This window comes from Chlorocebus sabaeus, chromosome 11 (assembly GCF_047675955.1).
Source record: "Chlorocebus sabaeus isolate Y175 chromosome 11, mChlSab1.0.hap1, whole genome shotgun sequence".
Lineage (NCBI taxonomy): Eukaryota > Metazoa > Chordata > Mammalia > Primates > Cercopithecidae > Chlorocebus > Chlorocebus sabaeus.
In genome coordinates, this window is record NC_132914.1 from 122,556 (window position 1) to 140,294 (window position 17,739).

Here is a 17,739-nt window from a genome sequence, read left to right on the forward strand (position 1 = left end):
TACTTAAAGGATTTGTAAATCTGTGGCAGCTAAGACCAGGCCCTCTAAGCACATCTGGAGGTGAACTTCCTTAAAAGAAATGGGTCCAAATGCTCCAACAGGTTCAAGATCATACCTCGGAAGGGTAAAGCTCTTTACAGAGTTTACAAAAAAATTTTGACTTCGGCTCTGCCAGGGAAAGAAAGCCCAGGCGACCCGCCATGGCGGGCTTTCCCAGGGACAGCCCAGGTGTGACCCACGTGGGCTCAAGGCCACCGTATTTGATGCCATCTGCAGAGCTGAGAGCAGCTGTCTCCCATTAACCCGAGGCTGTACCAACCAAGCCACGTTCCCAGATAATACTGGTTTCCAAAGTACCTTTTTCCCCAGAAGAGAAGAGGCGTGGACTTACTAACCTCCAATATGTGTAACTCCTCCCAGGTGGCAAAACCAGGGCAACAGAGAACACGGAGATTCTGCCAATGTATCCTAATTTCACGTACCTGTACACAAACTCCCAAGCATTTTAGCAAGCTTTTGGACATGGAGCTCAAAAGAATGACCCATAAATACTTTCCAATACATACAGCATCTTAATGTGTTTTTCTTTCTTTTTTATTTTTTGTAGACACAGAGTCTCATTATGTGGTCCAGGCTGCTCTGGAACTCCTGGGCTCAAGCGACCCTCCTGCCTCAGCCTCCGAAAGCACTCGCATGACAAGCATGAGCCACTGTGCAGGACCCACAGCACTTAAATTCCAAAATCACCTTGAAACCCTGACCTTCCACCTGCCCTGGTGGCTTCCAGAGGTCAGTTCCTCTTCCCGTACCAAAGGTTTCTTGTCTTTCGCGGCCCAGGTAAGGTCACTCCAGGTGCTCCCTCTGCTTTTGAAGGCCTTTGACTGAGAAGCCACTCTGGGTCCTATTAGGACCCCAAGGCGGCTCCATTCGTACTCGCACATCTCCCGGTCGGTTTAAGTCACGCTGGCCAGGCTATTTCCACTTCACTCTCCTAATTTCTCCAATCCCATCCTCTGCTGCATCACCTTTTCTTTCTCTGAGAACCCAACCCTGCAGGAGGAACGCTGATGCTGGGGTCCTTTAACTAGAACGCTAACGCCAGAGCACTTCCCCGGGCGCTGGGGGGCGGGCTGCCGGGCGGGGCCTGGCGCTGCCACCGGGGTGTCCCGCGGGGAGGGGGGCGCTGGGCCTAGGGAGGCTGCGCTGCTGGCTCGGGGAGCGCGCGGCGTACGGATGTCAGGGCCAGGGCGCATGGAGACGACGGGCCGGGCATCACGTAGGCGCTCGCGGCGGGCGGGGCGGCGCTGACAGCGCCCCAACATGCAGCACCCGTGCCGCCCCGAGCGCTCAAGGGCGAAGGGAAGGTCACCGGGACCGAGGGCGGGGGCCCATTCCCGCTCCATCCTTGTGCAGTGCGCGGTCCCGAAACGGGAGGAAATCCGCCATCCGCGCCTTTCCACGCATCTGCGGCAGGAGGAACCGGGAAAATAAAAATCAAAACCCAGCCCCGGGCGCGTCGCGTCTCCAGCCCGCGCTATCACTAAGGCTCCCAGGTGGCGTTCGCCTGGGAAGCGCCGATCTACCCGCCAGGGGCTGCGCGGCCTGGGGCGCTCCACCGTCCGGGCACCGGCGCCCTCACGTGCACCCGGGGCCTGGGGCGCGCAGTCTCCACCACCTCCGGCTCTTCAATGTTAAATGTCCTCCTGGCGCGCCCGCGTCGTGGACCCAGACTCGGGTCCCTCCTGGAGAGCCGCTTCCACATTGCAGGGCAGGGGAAACCCAGAGCCCGCGCCGCGGCGCCGCTGACGTCCCGGAGTCCCCGCTTCCTGGTCCTTCTCGTCCGCGGAGGTCTGCGGGGAGGGCCTGGGACCCATTTTAGTTTTCGGTTTTCTCACGAGCCGAAAGGCAACAGCACATGCGAGCGCAGGAAACCCATTTTTAAAATCTCCCAGCGGAAACGCGAGGGGCTGCCGGACCGCCTCGGAGACGCCAGGCGGGAACCCAGAGCACTCCCTCCGCGTCCCGCATTGCAGCAGCCAGGACCCCGCCCACGCCGCGCGGGGCACGAGGCGACAGGAGGCGCGCGGGGACCCGGCCGTTTCTTCCTCGACATGCTGGGGGGCGGCGTGGGGCGGAGTTGAAGGGCGGGGGGCCACTTAGGAAGTGATCGCGCTGTACCCACGCTTCGGAGGGGAAGCCCGGCCGGGTCCTACAGCTCAGAGGCAGAACGACTCCCGAGGGTCCTCCAGGCGACCCCCTCTGTCAGGCTCAATTTAAAACATAAACCGGAGGGGGTGGAAAGCTCACTATCTTCCGGATGGAGGTTCCTACCGCCATGTCCCTTCCTCCTCCGCCCCACCCGGCAAGGACCCGGGGGCTGCCTTGCTGGCTCATGCCGCCCCGCAGGTACCCCTGCCGCTGCCGGGCACGGGCTTCTCCCCAGTTCTCCCCATCGCTTCCCCGCTCTTCTCCCTGGTTCTTCCCATCGCTCCTCCACCTTTCCCCGCGTCCTCCCGTCGCTTCCCCCCTCTTCTGCCCCATCCCCCAAATCCCCTTCGCCTTGTTCTCCTCGGCTCCGTCCGCCCCTCCCTCGCCGCCGGGAGGGAGGTGCGCACCTTGAGCATCCTCGCCTCTGGTCAGCACGCCGACTGCCTTGCCGGCCCCGGAGAGGTGCTCCAGGAACTTCCGCAAGGAGCCCTTAGGGGCCTGGGAGTCGTCAGTGTCCATGGCGAGGAGGTCGAGAGGAGCCGCTAGTCCCGGTGCGCAGTAGGCAATGTGGACCCTGCCCGCGCCCGCGGGAGTCGGAACTGCTGCCCCGCCCCGCCCCAGGGCCAATGGGCGGTGACGGGCGGGGCCCGAGCGCACGGGAGGGGCTGCGGGAGCGGGGGCGTGGCTAGGTGCAGGGAAAGGGGCAGGTGCGGGCGGGGTGCGGGAGTGGGCAGGAGCACCTACGCCGGGGTCGTCGTAGGTGGGGGCCGTGCTAGCGGTGAGGTGGGCCGCAGACGTGGGGATAGCGCCACAGGTAGGCGGGGGTCCCTGCGGGTGGGGCCGCGTCTCTGGTGCTCGAGACTCGCGGGTGGGCTGGAAGGCTCTGGTTGGGGACTTCAGAGATGCCCGGAGTGCCACAGGTGGGGGCAGGGGCAGCGTCCGGGGGAGGGGAGACCACAGGGGGGCGGGGGTCACATCGTTTGGGGGGCGCGCCAGGGTGGGGCGGGATAGAACGCGGGGAGCATCTCCCGGGCCGGGTGAGGGAGACCTTGAGTGGGCGCGAACGTCTGGGCGGGGGGAAGCCCTGCACTTGCGGGGAGCGCCGATGGCGGGGCGGGGTGGAATTGGGGCGTGGAGACCCCACCTGGATGCGGAAGTTCGCAGCAGGCCCTGCCGCTCCGGCGGTTGTTGGCGCAGAGCCCCGCTGCGCGCACAGCTTCTAGTTGCCGGCAGGATTCCTCCTGGGGCTGCGCTGGGAGCCTCCGGGCGCGGCTTCCTCGACCTTCGCCCCCAGGTATTCTCTGTAGTCTGAGGTCGGGAAGGACGAACGGAGAGTAGATCCTCCAGGTGGTGGGAAAAACTGAGCGCGGCGGGCTTAGCTATGACGAAGCTGCGATTTCCCGGGCCCACGGGGGCTGTGGCGTCCACTCGGTTCCTGCTAATCCCACTGTATTATAAGGTGGGGAGAGTCAGCTTGCATAGTGAAACCAAAGAGAGCTGCGAGATAGAGAGTGAGAGTGAGAAACCAAGAGAGTGAGACACACACACACACACAAACACACAGAGAGAGAGAGGGAAAGAGAGGGAGAGTGAGAGAGACAGAGAGAGAGAGACAGAAAAAGTCAGAGAAGCAGAGACACAGAGAGACATAGAAAGATAGAGAAAGATGAGGGGAAGAGAGAAACAGAGACACACAGAGTCTTAAAAAGAGACACAGAGAGACAGAGCAACCAGGAGAGAGACACAGAGAGGGAGAAACAGAGACAATTTAAACCAAAAGAGAAAAACAGACCAGAAAAGAAAAACAACTAGTAGAGCTCGGAACTGCGAAGGTGGCATCATTCCGTTAGTCTCGGGTTTTGCTTCCTGGGTTTGTGACATGGTCAGAGTCCTTGTCTTTGATTTCCTAACACAAGTTGTTAAAGTTGGAAGTGAGTGTGAAATTGAGTTAGTCTAGCTTTATTCTTTCACGGATGAGAAGTGAATTATCTTCAGCAAGGTGGGTGCAGGCGTGGTCCCCGGGGGTCACTGTGGTGAACAGGCTGCCCTTGTGGGCAGCCAAGTTCGTCATCACTGGGACAGAGCCCAGGACACTTCCCTGGCTGGCCAGCCTTTTCCTAGAACCCCACACATTGCAAATGATGGAGTCCAGATCTATACCATAAAGAAACGAGGGTGGTTACAGAAAGCACCACGATCTCAGCTGAGTGGCTCTGAGCACCCCAACGTTGGGGCACCTCGGTACAGGTTGGGGCAGCTCAGGCTGTGCCCAGCAGGGAGGCTGGCCCGATCAAGCTTCGGTCTCCACCCTGAGAGTGTGGGCTCCTTCCCCCAGCGCGGGTTAAAGCATCGTGTGTCCACCTGTGCAGTGACTGGTCCCAGTGGCCCTGGAGGGCTGAAACCCTGGGTCCCGCCACTGGTCCAGGGCATCCGTTTCCCCTTCCTGCAGTTCCTGTGTCTGTGTGTCCAGGGGGCTCTGATCCGTGTCTTAGGACCATGGCCGAGGGGACAAGTTCACCCGCTTTGGAGCTGGCCCGGATCTTGGTTCTGTGGATCCTCGCTGTGTGGCTCTGGAGCAGTTCTGTCCTCAGGAGATGGATCCTCACAGCCGCCTCTTGGGGCCATGAGGAGAATTAATAGGACGACCCCCGGGTAGCTGCTCAAAGCCCTGTGTGGGGCCAGCCCTGTGTCTCCACCAGTTCCTTTGCTCTGTGCTCCCCCCCACTGTCACATCGCCAGCCTTTATTTCCTTTTCCTTGGACCCAGACAGCGAATGCTCCGCTGGTCTTGGCAGCCCCTTCTCTAGTCTGTCCTCAAATCACTTCCTGACGGACAGCCCTGACTAGCCATCAACGTGACCAAAACCCCACAAAATAGAACCCAACTTTCCTATTAAGCTGTACAGAGCTGTCCCAGCCCCACTTCCCACAGGCTGGCCTCATTCGCCATGGGATCCATGGTTCTCACCTGGGGCTGGGGGTGCCCCTGGCATCTGGTGGGGAGTGTCAGGGATGTCCCTCCAGGCCCAGTACAGTCCCCCAGCTGGTGGCCGGCAGACAGCAGCACCCAACCTGATGTCCCTGTGGCTTCTGGTTCCCCGAGGCTGGCTGTGCTTTGCTGCCTCTACATGCTCTCAGACGGGTGCCCTCTCTCCACCTTCACTGGTTAGCAGTGTTCCATCCATTAGAGCTCAAAGCACTGCCTCCCGGCAATGCAGCCCCTTCTCCTGGCCTGCCGTCTGCCTGTGCCCCGCGGTCTGTACCGTGTCCTCACGGACCGATCAGAGCGAGGCTCCCAGGAATGGAGAGGTTCCTGCTTGTGTCTGCTTGTGTCTCTGTCCCGCCTTCTCTGGACCTGGCACCGTGGCCTTTGCCGACAGAGGTCTTGGGTTGATTGTCAGTGAAGCAGACAATCTATATGGCTCTAAATGGCTGTGAACATGCTTGATTGGGTTATTTTTAAAATAATTGTATATGTAAACATTTGAGTGTGACACAGGTGGATTTTTGGGCGAATGGTCTTGTTCTTCAGGGAGTAACCACAGGCCCATCCACAAGGACCATTTCCAGCTAATTTATGGAACGCTGTTCTACCTGGTTAATTTTCAACGTTATCTCAGCCTGAGAGGTAGGTCAGCATGTGACGAAGTTCACTGGTTTGAATCCTAATCTGCTCCTTATGAGCTGCACCTTCCACGCCTTCGTTTCTTCCTTGGTTAGGTAGGGAAGGTATGAGCTACCTCAGAGTTGTGAGTGAGGCCTGCATCGAGTGACCGCATTAAAGTGACAAGAACTGCACCCGGAGGGTTGATATTTAAAGACCTTTAAACATCGCGATGCCGCATTTTGGTACCCAGGTAAAACAGCAAAGTTATTTCAGATGCAGACACAGACCCTCGGTGAGGCGGGGGGCTGATGGCAGGAGGTGGACCACCGACCCTGTAACGAGGGCGTGGTCTGTTCGAGGCTGAACGAAGTGCACATCATTGCATGTACCACGGAGGTCCCTCTCGTGAAGTCCTGGAAGGGTCCATGTGGCTGAGCCGTGTGGTCTGTCCATGACGTCCGGCAGGAGCAGAGCTTTCGGGTGCAGCCTTGCTCTTGTGCGCACAGCCCTCAACGGTCTCAAAAGTCTGAGGCTTAAAGCAGGCTTGGGGTTTCCTTACACCTCCTGGACATCTAATTTGCCTGGCAAACATGTTTTTCTTGGGTGTAAAGGTGAAGGAGTGGGTGATTCTGGTGAAAGTGTACTAATTACTGCACTTCTGGGTCAGTGGCGCTTGGTTGAAGACACTATCTGCCCTGGATGGACATCTCTGGGGTGGTGAGAACCGGTGGCTGGATGTCGCGGGGTTGCCAAGAAGATGCCAATTTTTTCCTTTTTCCTCAGTAACAACACCCTACTTTGTTTAGGGAAGCAGCACACCCAGCTGAAAATCCAATTCTCTTGCACGGCAGAGCGGCTGGTGACACAGGTCCAGATGCTGGGATGCTGATGGGGGGTCCTGGAGTGGGAGGTGTCAGGAGGCTTTCCCGACCCACAGCAGCCCTGGGCCCTTGTCCGGCCTTCTTGTCTGGGGCATGACACCAGGAAGGAAAGCAGCTTCGGGGGCCCGAGGGCCAGAAGGCAGAGTCCTGGCGTGTGAGGCAGGCCTGGGCCAGGCTCCTCGGAGGATGTCACAGACCTGCTGCCCATGCAAGGACCACCCACCTCTGAGCCCCACGCAGATTTTCCTCCGTAGCCAAGTGAAATCCTGGTACGGTGAGTGAGGCAGTCAGAGGCACCTTTTGTGGAAGGAGGACAAAGCTGGAGAGAAAGAGGTTTTCCTAAAGGCACAAGGCGCTGATTCTGCGTTAGGGATAATTCCTAGGAGTGTGGTTGCTGGTGGGTGGAAAACTGTAGCCAGAGAATAAGTGGGAGTGGCACTTGCTGGTATTTAACTGATTCGTTCACGAATGGTCCAAACAGTTCCAGAGAAAAGAACATTTCGGACACAGAAGTTTTCACCCTGCCTGACAATCAGCCTGACCGTGGGCTGTTCCATCCTTCCTGGGCGACACTGAGAGGGTCTCAGGCCCTTCCGGCCCTGTGCTGGCATTTCCCCAGGGTGTGTGCCCCATCCCAAATAGGCTGGAATGCCTCTGGGTGCAGCTGAGCCTCTTGAAAAGGGAAGAGACATGTGATGTGCTCTGGCTGAACAGGAAAATGAGGGAGGACAGGGAGAGGGGCCTGGAGGTGAGGAGGATGGTGAGCAACACTGGGGACAGAGGACGTAGGGTAACACCAGGGACAGGGGGATGGAGGGTAACGCCGGGGACAGGGGCATGGAGGGTAATGCCGGGGACAGGGGATGGAGGGTAACACCACTTCTCCAGGTGCCTTTGGGGGATGCTGCCGCCTCTCGCACCCCAGAGTGAAGTCAACAGGATTCTGTCCCGTGGAGCCCCACAGCCTGGCAGCTGGGATTGTCGCAGTATGAACCACTGTTCACTAGCTCTGCACCCTGGGACAGGCTCCCTGGTGTTTCCACCCTGGTTTCCCATCTGGACAGTGGGACCCTGATGTCCCCGTCCCAGCTGCGCCCAGAGCCCTGGACTCCAGCGTGTAGTCGGCACTCATTAGCGTTTCTCTTGTTGTGGTCCGTGGATGAAGTGGCTCTCTCTTTGTGTGTTCACAGCCCTCCTGCTCACTTTACCTTCTGGGAACACTTTTTACATAGCTTCGTATGTGGGGAGGACTCGAGTGATTAATTGAATGTTTCATCAGGTGCAGTTCTTCTGTTTCCCAGTTTTGACACAACATTTGGTGAAATTTCCAGGGACTCCTGTGGTCAGCCTCACGGTTTCACTCTGTCACTTTCTGATGCAGTATTCTTTGGGAGTCTTTTCAATTAAGCGCCATCATTTAAAAATAAGTTTTATAATATGCAGTTTCAGGTTAATTCTTTACCTTTGGGTCTCAGGCAGTAGCTACCTACCTGTGAGTAGTCACAAAGGTTCACACAGTTTTCTCTAGCCGTCCCTGGCTCGTAGCTCAGCAGATCCCTTCAGATGAGTCAGCCAGCTGTGTACCTGCATGTTCAGGATACTTGTCAGGGGCCTTCCTCAGAGCAAGACCGACGCTTACCTCATCCTTGGGACTTTGGAGCCCGCCCTGGAGAGACTCCAGCCACATCCTAAGGGGCCGTCCGGGTCCCACAGGCTGGTGGGAGTGACTTCTGAGCCACTCCAGACCACACTTTGTGTTCCTACACCCCACAAAGCCACTTAAAGTGCCGTGTTCTGGTGCTGTGTGCCTCACCAGTGTGCGACACAAGCCTGCACGGGGATCTGAGCGGGCGCTGCCTTCCTCAGGCTATGCTTGAGTTTTGGGGCAACTGGAGCACTCGTGGCTGTGATTCTCGCCACTGTCTGGGCTTCCCTAGAGGGTCTCACCCGCAGCCTGAGGACCACATCGGCAGCCACCGAGGAGCCGCCAGGTGCGGCCTTGGTCCCACTCAGTGCTTCTCGACTTTGGTGAGAGAGGAGACAGCAAAACTTCAGCTGGGAGCCCCAGGCCTTCTCTGCTTGGGGCCCTGGGACTGACATAGCACAGATCCTGCCATCCACGTGCTGGGGGCCCCGCCGTGCGGCTCCCTCCTCTGGTTAGGGACTGCACCCTTGGGCTGTGCACCTCCTGGTTCTCACACTCAGGGGCCCAGGGAGGGTGGTGGATGAAGAGAGAAGGAGAAGGGTGGCAGTTTGAGCCCAATTGTGTTGGCTTCGTCTTCCGCCTCTTGTCCCTAAGTACATTGGCAAAGTTTTCCAGATGAAAACTCAGAAGGGATTTTTAATGACTGGAATCTGTGAATTCCATGGAAGCCAAGTCTGTCCACCTCTTTCACCCGCCTCATTTCTCCCCGTTGGGGCTGATTTTGGCAGCGTTCATAGGGGCAGGGACGGAAGGGGTGGGGGTCAGCCGTTGGCCCTGTGTCCCTCCCCTCCTCCCCTCAGCGCCACAGCATTTCGGTGTCATCCCCTTCCGTGCACGCGTCCTCATGAAAACCAGGTGCGGCTGGAAGGAGATGCCTGTGCCCACTCCCGTGACCTTCCCGGCCACCCTGGCTGCAGCGGCCTCTCGGCAGGCATCTTTCTGGTACTGCCTCCGTGCCCCTCCCATCACCTGACGCTCGTGTTCCTGAATCTTCACGCGTGTGCTCTGTGCAGCCACCTCACGGGTTCCCTGGGAACGGAGACAGTGTCTCACGCCGGTCAGAATGCTCTTCTCTGTCCACTGAATAGTCCAACACAGAATCATTCCTCTGTGATTATTTATGCTTTGTTATGTAGAACTGGAATAAAGAAAAAGTGAATTTAGACATTACAGCCATCAGGTTGAAGCTTAGTAATTGCATTAGGGAATTAAATGGAAGCATTTGAGCTTCTCGAGTTCTAATTCCACATCTTCGTATCCCCATCACCCCATACCCAGTGTCTAACACAGCTCTTGGTCTAGGAGTTTCTTGATAAATGCTTACTGAATTGAACTGTACTGAGCTTAACATTCCCACCCAGAGTTAGAAGCCAGTCCCTGAACAAATTGCATTTAGAATATGAGTTTGACGTTACTGTGGTAAGGGGTATCCTACACGTCATAATTCCTAGTCAATGTCGGGTATTTAGTCAAATAGACTCAAGTATAGAGAAGCATAGGCCCATCTGGCAAAAGGGCAAGGCACGGTGCTTTAGGTCCAGGTCCCCAATATCAACTATGAAAATAAAACGTCAACTCCAATGACAGCCCTGTCCTAAGCTGGTCACTGTTTACGCTAACAATTATAAACAGCTCGAACTTACTGTCCTGAGAGGCAACGTACCCTCCATTCTCTCTGCAGTGTAGCTGCCTTGGTGGATGGAACATGCCCCTCCTCCCTCCCTCTCCCTATCCCTCCCTCCCCCCTCCTCTCTCCCTCCCTCTCCCCTCCTCTCTCCCTCCTTCCCCTCTCCTTCTTCCTATCTTCTCTCACCTTTCTCCCCCCACCTTCTCTCCTGGACAAGGGGTAGAAGAGAGGAGACCTCTGGAATCTTCTGCTTCATCCAAGCAGCTTGGGGGCAGCATCAACAGCTGCAATTTGGCTGCCCCAGCAGGTGCCTCAGGGCAGCCTTTCTAATGGGAATCCTAGAATCGTGTCTTTCCTTAATGTGTCCTAAAGGCTGGAGGACATGAAGTGAAACAATGCTCCATGCTCAGTCCTGTGATTTTGTGTAATTATTGGACTTACTTTGAAATTAAACTAAATGATACCCAAGGTAGAGCATGAAAAAAAAAGAAAAAACAGGCTATGGTGTTTGAAAAACAAACAAAACCGTTTGGTTTGTTGGTTTGTTCTTAGACCTTCACAGGCTCCTAGGTCACACGTTTCAGTTTCTCAGCAAGTGACATTCTCTGCAGAAGCTGTGTCAGTCTCTTGTTTGATGATGTCAGCCACAGCAGAAAGAAGCACTCCGTAGGCCCCGTGCTCAGCACCTTGGCGTGAGCTCCTGCCATCTTTCGTTCATGCTCATCACAGCTCTGTGCAGTGGGCATCCTCCTGATCCCTGTGGGAGGATGGGGGATGGAGGCGGAAGGGTGAGTGATGGCAGGATCACATGAGGGGTCTCTCCAGAGGTAGGGAGGGGAACCGGCCCAGGACCTTAGTGCCCATCGAATCCTTCCTCCTCCTCCTCTGCCTCTCTGTGACTGTTTGACTCAGGCTGCAGGGACGGACATGAGTATGTGCAGAGCCTGTGTGCACCCCTGGGAATGTGTGCTCATATTGGCAGGGAGGGATGTGAGGTTGTACAGAGCGTGTGTGCATACCTTGGCGGTGTATGCTGGCGTTGGCAGGGACAGATGTGAGCACGTATGGAATGTGTGTGCACACCTTGGGGATGTGTGCTGGCATTGGTAGGGACAGATGTGTACAGAGCGTGTGTACACACCTCGGGGTGTATGCTGTTGTTGGCATGGACAGATGTGAGCGTGTACAGAGCGTGTGTGCACACCTCGGGGTGTGTGCTGGTGTTGATAGGGACAGATGTGTACAGAGCGTGTGTGCACACCTGGGGGTGTGTGCTTATGTTGCTTTGTAACCGGCAAATACGTGGCCCGTTGCGTCGGGCGGCCCTGCGCCCATGCTGAGTCCGTCAGTGGCCCTCGGGTTGGGGTCTCCGTCTGCCCAGACAGCACTCGAGTGGCTTGAGGTTTCAGATTCTTCCTCTACGGATACTTGGGCCTGCTCAGGACCAAACATCAGAACCAGCCAACTGCAAACTACAAGAACGTTCAAATGCATCTTCAGTAGGAAAAACAAAAGCAATTGGAAAAATTTTCCAACGTGACCCCATGGTTAAGCCGTTAGATACTCCAGCCAACAGATTGAGTCACTTTAAAATTCACACCAATTAAAATGGTTGTGAGAGTTGCAGACCTTTACCGCTAAACCTTGAAATAATTGAAGCATTCTGCTCCACTTGCTTACAAACTAGGGTTGGGGATACCTTTCAGTCCAAAGTAGCAACCTTCTAAATCCAGCTTAGATGCGAGGCTCCCACTGACACAGGAAGAGACAGTGGCCCTTGATTATTCTCCTGTGTTCAGATACTGTGTCATTTCCTTTTTTTTTTTTTTTGTATACTGATCATCATTTCTGCTTTTCCAATTCAAACTAAAGGGAGTTTAGTTCTGTTTTGGAGAAGCTGTGGTTAGTGGTTTCTTTTCATGGTTTGCTTAATCTCTTAAGTCTGGTGCTTACATTACCCAAATAGACTTTTCTTTAGTACCACAGTGCCATAACCAGGGCTTCTCCCTCCATATCTGCTCCCCAGGAGGCTCCCTAGGAATGGGAGCTGGAGATCCAGCCCCTCTCCATGTGCCGTTTTCTTTGAGTCCAAGGCAGGTTTGGCTCAGAGAAGAAAAGAGGCCTCCGGGTTAGCTGCCTCTGACTGCTTGCTTGTGAAATGTTTAATGATAAGGCGACTTCAAAACTAATTTACACATTGATAGTTGTAGCTTGAAGTATCACCGCAGTCATAAGAACAAGAAACACTCCCATAAAGTAGATAAGCAGAAAAAAAGCCATAGAAGTTTAATAGAGCACAAATAAAATGGTGTTGTAAGAATGTACAGTGGGAAATGCTCTCAGTCCAGCCAGATCCAGCTGTGACGTCAGTCCAGCTGTGGTGTCCTCCTGTAAAAACATTCAGCCACATGTGGCCCTGATTGCAATCACTAGTCTGAATTTTGATCCAGAAAGTTCTTGGGGGCCGATGCTGGGACTGTTCCAGCAGTTGAGTCTGATTGGGCGTCACGGTGGTGATGTGCTTATCGCAGACAGCTGGGCTGAGTGGTGGCCACCCGTGCACTCGCCACGTGCAGCCGTTATTCTGGTGATGGGGTTGCATGCGGTGCGGCTTGTCCACCTGGGCTATTAAAGTACAGGGAACCCAACCGCGGGCGGGTGCCTCCCGACATGGGAGCTGTCTTTTTTATCCAGGTCCCTCTGGCGCTGCAGACCCCTGCCGCCAGTCTGAGCTCACAAGGAGGTACCGGAGGGCTCTGCTGGGGCATGGAGGTCCCTGAGCAGGTGGTCACTTATTGCTTGTGGAGTGGTCCGTGGCCTGTGAGTTTATTCTCGGGGTTTGTGTGGGCGAGGTTAACCAGTTCACAGCTGGGCACTTACCCCTTACACAGGTGACACTAGTTAAAGTGGAATCTATATTAGCTCACACAGGCGTGTCTGAGGAACTGGGAGGGTGGGGAGGTTTGGCCCTAGCACTAGAGCCTGGGCTCCTGACATTCTGCGTCTTCCTGTTGGGGGGCCGTCAGGGCCGCTGTGAGTCCTGAAGACAGTAGGTGCCATATGGACCAGGGGATGCAGAAGCCTCTAGAGGCTGTGGGGGGCAAGGAGACTGTCGCTTACCCAGAGCCAGCCCTGCCGACACCTCGACGTTAGATGGTGGGAACTGTTTTGGACTCCAGCTTCCAGAAATGTGAGAAAATAAGTCAGTGTTTAGGGTGCTAAATTTGGGGTGATTTAGTGGAGAAATAGAAAACTAGCCCACAAAGGTGCACGCATTGAAATGTGCTCTCTCCAGGTGTTCACAGTGGTGTGAAGGGGATGGCATCAGCGTTCTGGGAACTGTGCAGTTTCACTGAAGGAAGGGGGTTCGCCACTCCTTTCCTCATGTAACTGAAGGTATGTATGCCTGCGACACTGCCCAGGAGACAGGGACTGGAATTCTGACTTTATTTCTTATGGGAACTAAGCCACAGTCAGAACACAGTGAGGGCTGAAATGAGCTTCCTACAGCCTGAACTGGGAAGAGGAATCGCAAGTAGCTTGTTTTTTTCTACACAGACCTGTCCTTTCAGGTTTTGTTAAGTTCTGGAAAAAGGGAGAAGCCAGGCACACCTCGGTGAGGGACAGTGTTTCTGGAGGTGGCACGGCTTCAGCCTTAATGTGGCCGTGTGGTTGGGAGGCTCAGAAACTGCCCTCCAAGGGCACTCATCTGTTCCTTATTGCAGTAATACTTCGTTTACAGAAATCCACAGAAATTACAGTGCGGGAGGCCTCTGGTCTGGATGGGTTTGTGTGGACCGAGGTCACGGGGTGTTGTCCCAAGTGCTTATCCTGATCTGGCAGAGGCTCTGTTTCGAAATAATTATTCTTCAGTTTCAGAGCCTATACCTGAGTGATAGTCTTTTAACTTTGTTGCATAAAAGTAAAGTATGTCTTGAGGGTCTAAAAACCTATTTAGTAGTCATGGCTTTAAACTCATACATGGGGCTTTGGGATGGAGTGAAAACCACTGTCACCTGCGTGGACGCTGCGTGGTATTTTTAGCGTGGTGGCCTGCTCATGCCTTGAGCTCCATCTGCAGTGTGAGCAACAGCTGTGCATTTGAGAAATGTAGGCAGGTCTGCTTGCTCCTCCAGGGGCCTGCGGGCATCCGGGTGAGGGGCCTGGGATGAGGCCACATCAGTGGGAAGGAGCTTGATTGTGTCAGCAGATATGTCTGCTTCTACAGGCCTGAAAGCCAGCCAGAACCCAGTTTTCCTTTGGTCATCTAATGCCAAAAGAAAAAACCGTTTCTTGGAGATTCTTGTAATTTATATTAATGAACCATTTGACCATAAATAAAATGTTATAAATGCATGAGGCTTTACAATTTGGCAGATGTGTAACTCACATGTCATTATATCAAACTGTTGAAGATATTTGTTTCACTTGAAGGCTTTTAGCATTTTATGCGCAAACCAAATGCCAGTAGCATTTTGAAGGAGTATTTTGGAATTTTAAACGCAGTGGGACAGTGCTGGGTCTCTGGGATGCTGGTGAGGTGGACGTGACCTCAAGCTCTTGGAGCTTGCAAGCAGGATTCCTAAATTGTCACACCTGCAGTGCTGGAAGTCAAAGTGGGTTTCTGTAAATGAGGTATTAGTGCAATAAGGAACAGATAAGTGCCCTTGGAGGGCAGTTTCTGAGCCTCCCAGACACCCCAGGAGGAAGCGGGGTGGGAGGCAGTTACCCACCAGAACCTGGACGGTGGATCGTGTTTGCTGGTGGCCCTGCTTGGCAGGCCATTACGTGCAATAAGAAACAGGTGAGTGCCCTTGAGAGGTTTCTCAGCCCCCTTCAGAACCGCAAGTGGAAGACGCTCCAAGGTGGGGGGTGGGGGTTCGGTTATCCACAGGAGCCTGGTTGGTGGAGCTGGGTTTGCTGGTGGTCCTGCGTGGCAGGTCATTACGTGCAATAAGGTACAGGTGACTGCCCTTGAGGGCGGTTTCTCAGTCTGCTTCGGAACTGCAAGTGGAAGACGCCCCAAAGTGAGGGGAGGCTGGTGGTCGGTTATCCAGTGGGGCCGGGTTTGCTGGTGGCCGCTGCATGGCAGGTCACTGCGTGGAGCGATGGGAGGTGAGTGGAGTGGGAATAGAGGATACACCCTCCACAGCTACTGCTGGCAGTTGGCTCTGGTAGCAGAAGGGGCATAGATAGAGGGATTCCCATCAGGGGCAACACGACTGGGGTCCCACGTGTGGTGGATGCCGAGGTGTGGCTATATGTAATCTCAGTCTGCACAGCCGTCCTGGTGAGTGGGTTCAGTTACCTTCCCATCTCACATTTGAGAAATCTCGGGGGCTCACATCACAGCTAGGTGGGTTGGAACTAATGTCTCAGGCAGGACGTTGGCCCCAGAGCCCAGATCTTACCCGCCCCCACTCTTTTCAGTCCACCCAGCTTGTAGAGAGGGTTGTGTGGTGGTGGGTGGTGGCTGAGAAACCAACATAGTAGAAGGGGGGGAGGAAATAAACCAGGCAGGAGACACAGGCAGTGCTTGGGAGATCTGCCCGGGGTGTGGGTGTGGGAGGCACCTCTGGGCCTGTGAACCCCGTTCTGTGCTCCTGGCTTGCCCAACCTTGGCCCTCAGCCACATGCTGCGTGCTTTAGGTGAAATCTCAGTCCCTCATGTGGTGCGGGCATCTTTTCTCCCTGGCTTTGCCTCTCTTTAAATCACGGAGTCTCAGTGGGGATGGCGGGGTGGTTGGTGGTTCACGGAATTTGCCCTCCACTTCCCCATCCTTGTCCTGTCCTGTCTGGCCTGTTACCTGAATCTGTGTCTCTTCAGAGCCTGCAAATGAGTGGAGGCCACGGCAGCCTCTTGCTGACTGACCTCTCAAACTCTCTTATTCATCAGAATCGTGTTAAATGCTGATTCCTAGGCACCCCATTAGACTCTACGCCTGTCTGGCATGGGTACTTTGGGGAAGGTACAGAAGGTTGCTGGGCTGTTCCAGGAGGGAATTTGCATTTGTAGAATGTCCACTGTGGTCTTTCCAGCACTCTACTTTCCACACACACATGGCATTAAACCTGGAAGATCCCTGGGTGCTGTGCTGGTGAGGAAGCCTCGGCTGGATGAGGGGTTGCTGGGGCTCAGATTTGATTCCTGGGCTGGGGGCTGCGGGCTTATTCTCTTCAGTGGGCCTGCTGATGGGATGCCCTGAGAAGTCCTGCTGTGCGCTCAGGGGAAAGTGCAGAGACAGGCTCAGAAAAGACAGACCATGGATTTAAAAATTCCTACTGGAAAATCTTTTATGAGCAAAGTAATTTGCATCTAACTGAAGACAATCATTGCTTGAATAATTGGTTTGTTGACAAAGTTGGTCCTATGAACAGATTAAAGTTTTCATTCATGCCTTATCTATAATGTAAATAGGAGCTATTACCACAACTTATATTAGCTTTAAATTTCGTATCAGATTGCAGTCCAGATTACAAACGGCTGCTTGATAACCTAATTGATAAAATGGAGGAATTTAGTGCTTGGAACCCAGAGTGAAGGGAACAGAATTGCTTTGGTTTCTCAAAAGCGTGTTGACTGAGTGGTGACCTGGGGTGAAGAGAAGTGGCTAGAGTCATTACACTCGAGGAGATGATCTGCTCCCGCCTTTCTCAGCTGTCTTCTGGACAAAACAAAAGGGTGATAAATGGAAAAATTCAGCACTGAGTTCGTCTATGCCCTGAGCTTCTCATACGGTCATTAATGGGCTGTATCTGTGAAGCCTCCATACAGGCACAAAGGAATTAGGCTAGAGTAAGGCGGCCGGCGACCTCTGGTGTCTGGACCGCGTGTCATTTCCTAAAGCCCTTTTGGATGAAATGACAGTCGCAATGTCTGTTCGGAGAAGTGTAATCTCACGTATGAGATGCAGATTTTAAATGATGCAGATTTTAAACACCAAAGTCAGGAAGCTTGGTGGGAGTGGCTGTCTTCCAAGTGGTTTTCTGTGCTGCCATGGATGAGGTGTGGATGTGTCATCTGTTGGTGAGATCCACTGGTGAAGGGGCTAAGTAAACCATGGAGGTGGGGGGGTGTGAAGCTGCATCTCTTCTGGCATCCCAAGGAAATACATTTTGTAAAACTTGTGAATTTGACCCTGACCCTAACCCTGAGTGTTGAAGTCTGGTGCAGTGTCTTGAGCCCTCTTCTGCATTGAGGGTGAGTGACTGTAAATGACTGATTCCTCAGTGGTGAAAGTTCAAATTTAGCTTCCCTGAGGAAGCCAGACCTCAGTCACCCGTATCTCCATTGTAAACACTGCGGCCCCTACGCGGGTGGCTGCAAGTATCCAGGCCTTCCTTGGAGAAGCAGCCGTGAGGTGCTTGATGATTTGATAACATTAGCCACCTTCTGTCTTCTGTCTAATCACGGTACAAATCATTCTCCTACAAGGAAATGGATCTGGTTTCTTCCCGATCGTTGGAAGAAGCAGCCCGCCTAGGGACTCCACCGTCCTCTGCACTTTCACAGCGAAGCCTGTGTCCGTCTCCAAGGAGTATCACGTGTGTCGTGGGAGTCGCCTCCTTAATTCTTCCTACTTTAGAGGGCTCAGGTAGCTCTGCCTGTTTCACCCGGGATGAGCAGCGGGTGGTCTCTGGCTGCTGTGGGACCAGGGCTTGTGTTTTACCCGGGGCGAGCAGCAGGTGATCTCTGGCTGCTGTGGGACTAG

At 54.5% G+C, this 17,739-nt stretch overlaps 1 protein-coding gene across 1 annotated transcript; it reads right to left on the minus strand.

Annotated features, from left to right (window-relative positions):
* Positions 1 to 572: 572 nt before the first annotated feature.
* On the minus strand, positions 573 to 5,166 carry LOC140712711 (uncharacterized). The gene is made up of 5 exons (XM_073020304.1): positions 5,138 to 5,166; positions 3,353 to 3,516; positions 2,616 to 3,275; positions 1,584 to 1,863; positions 573 to 1,464 (listed from the first exon to the last, which is right to left on the minus strand). The coding sequence occupies exons 1-5, from the start codon at positions 5,164 to 5,166 to the stop codon at positions 984 to 986; spliced, it is 1,614 nt and encodes a 537-aa protein (XP_072876405.1). The 3' UTR covers positions 573 to 983.
* Positions 5,167 to 17,739: the final 12,573 nt, after the last annotated feature.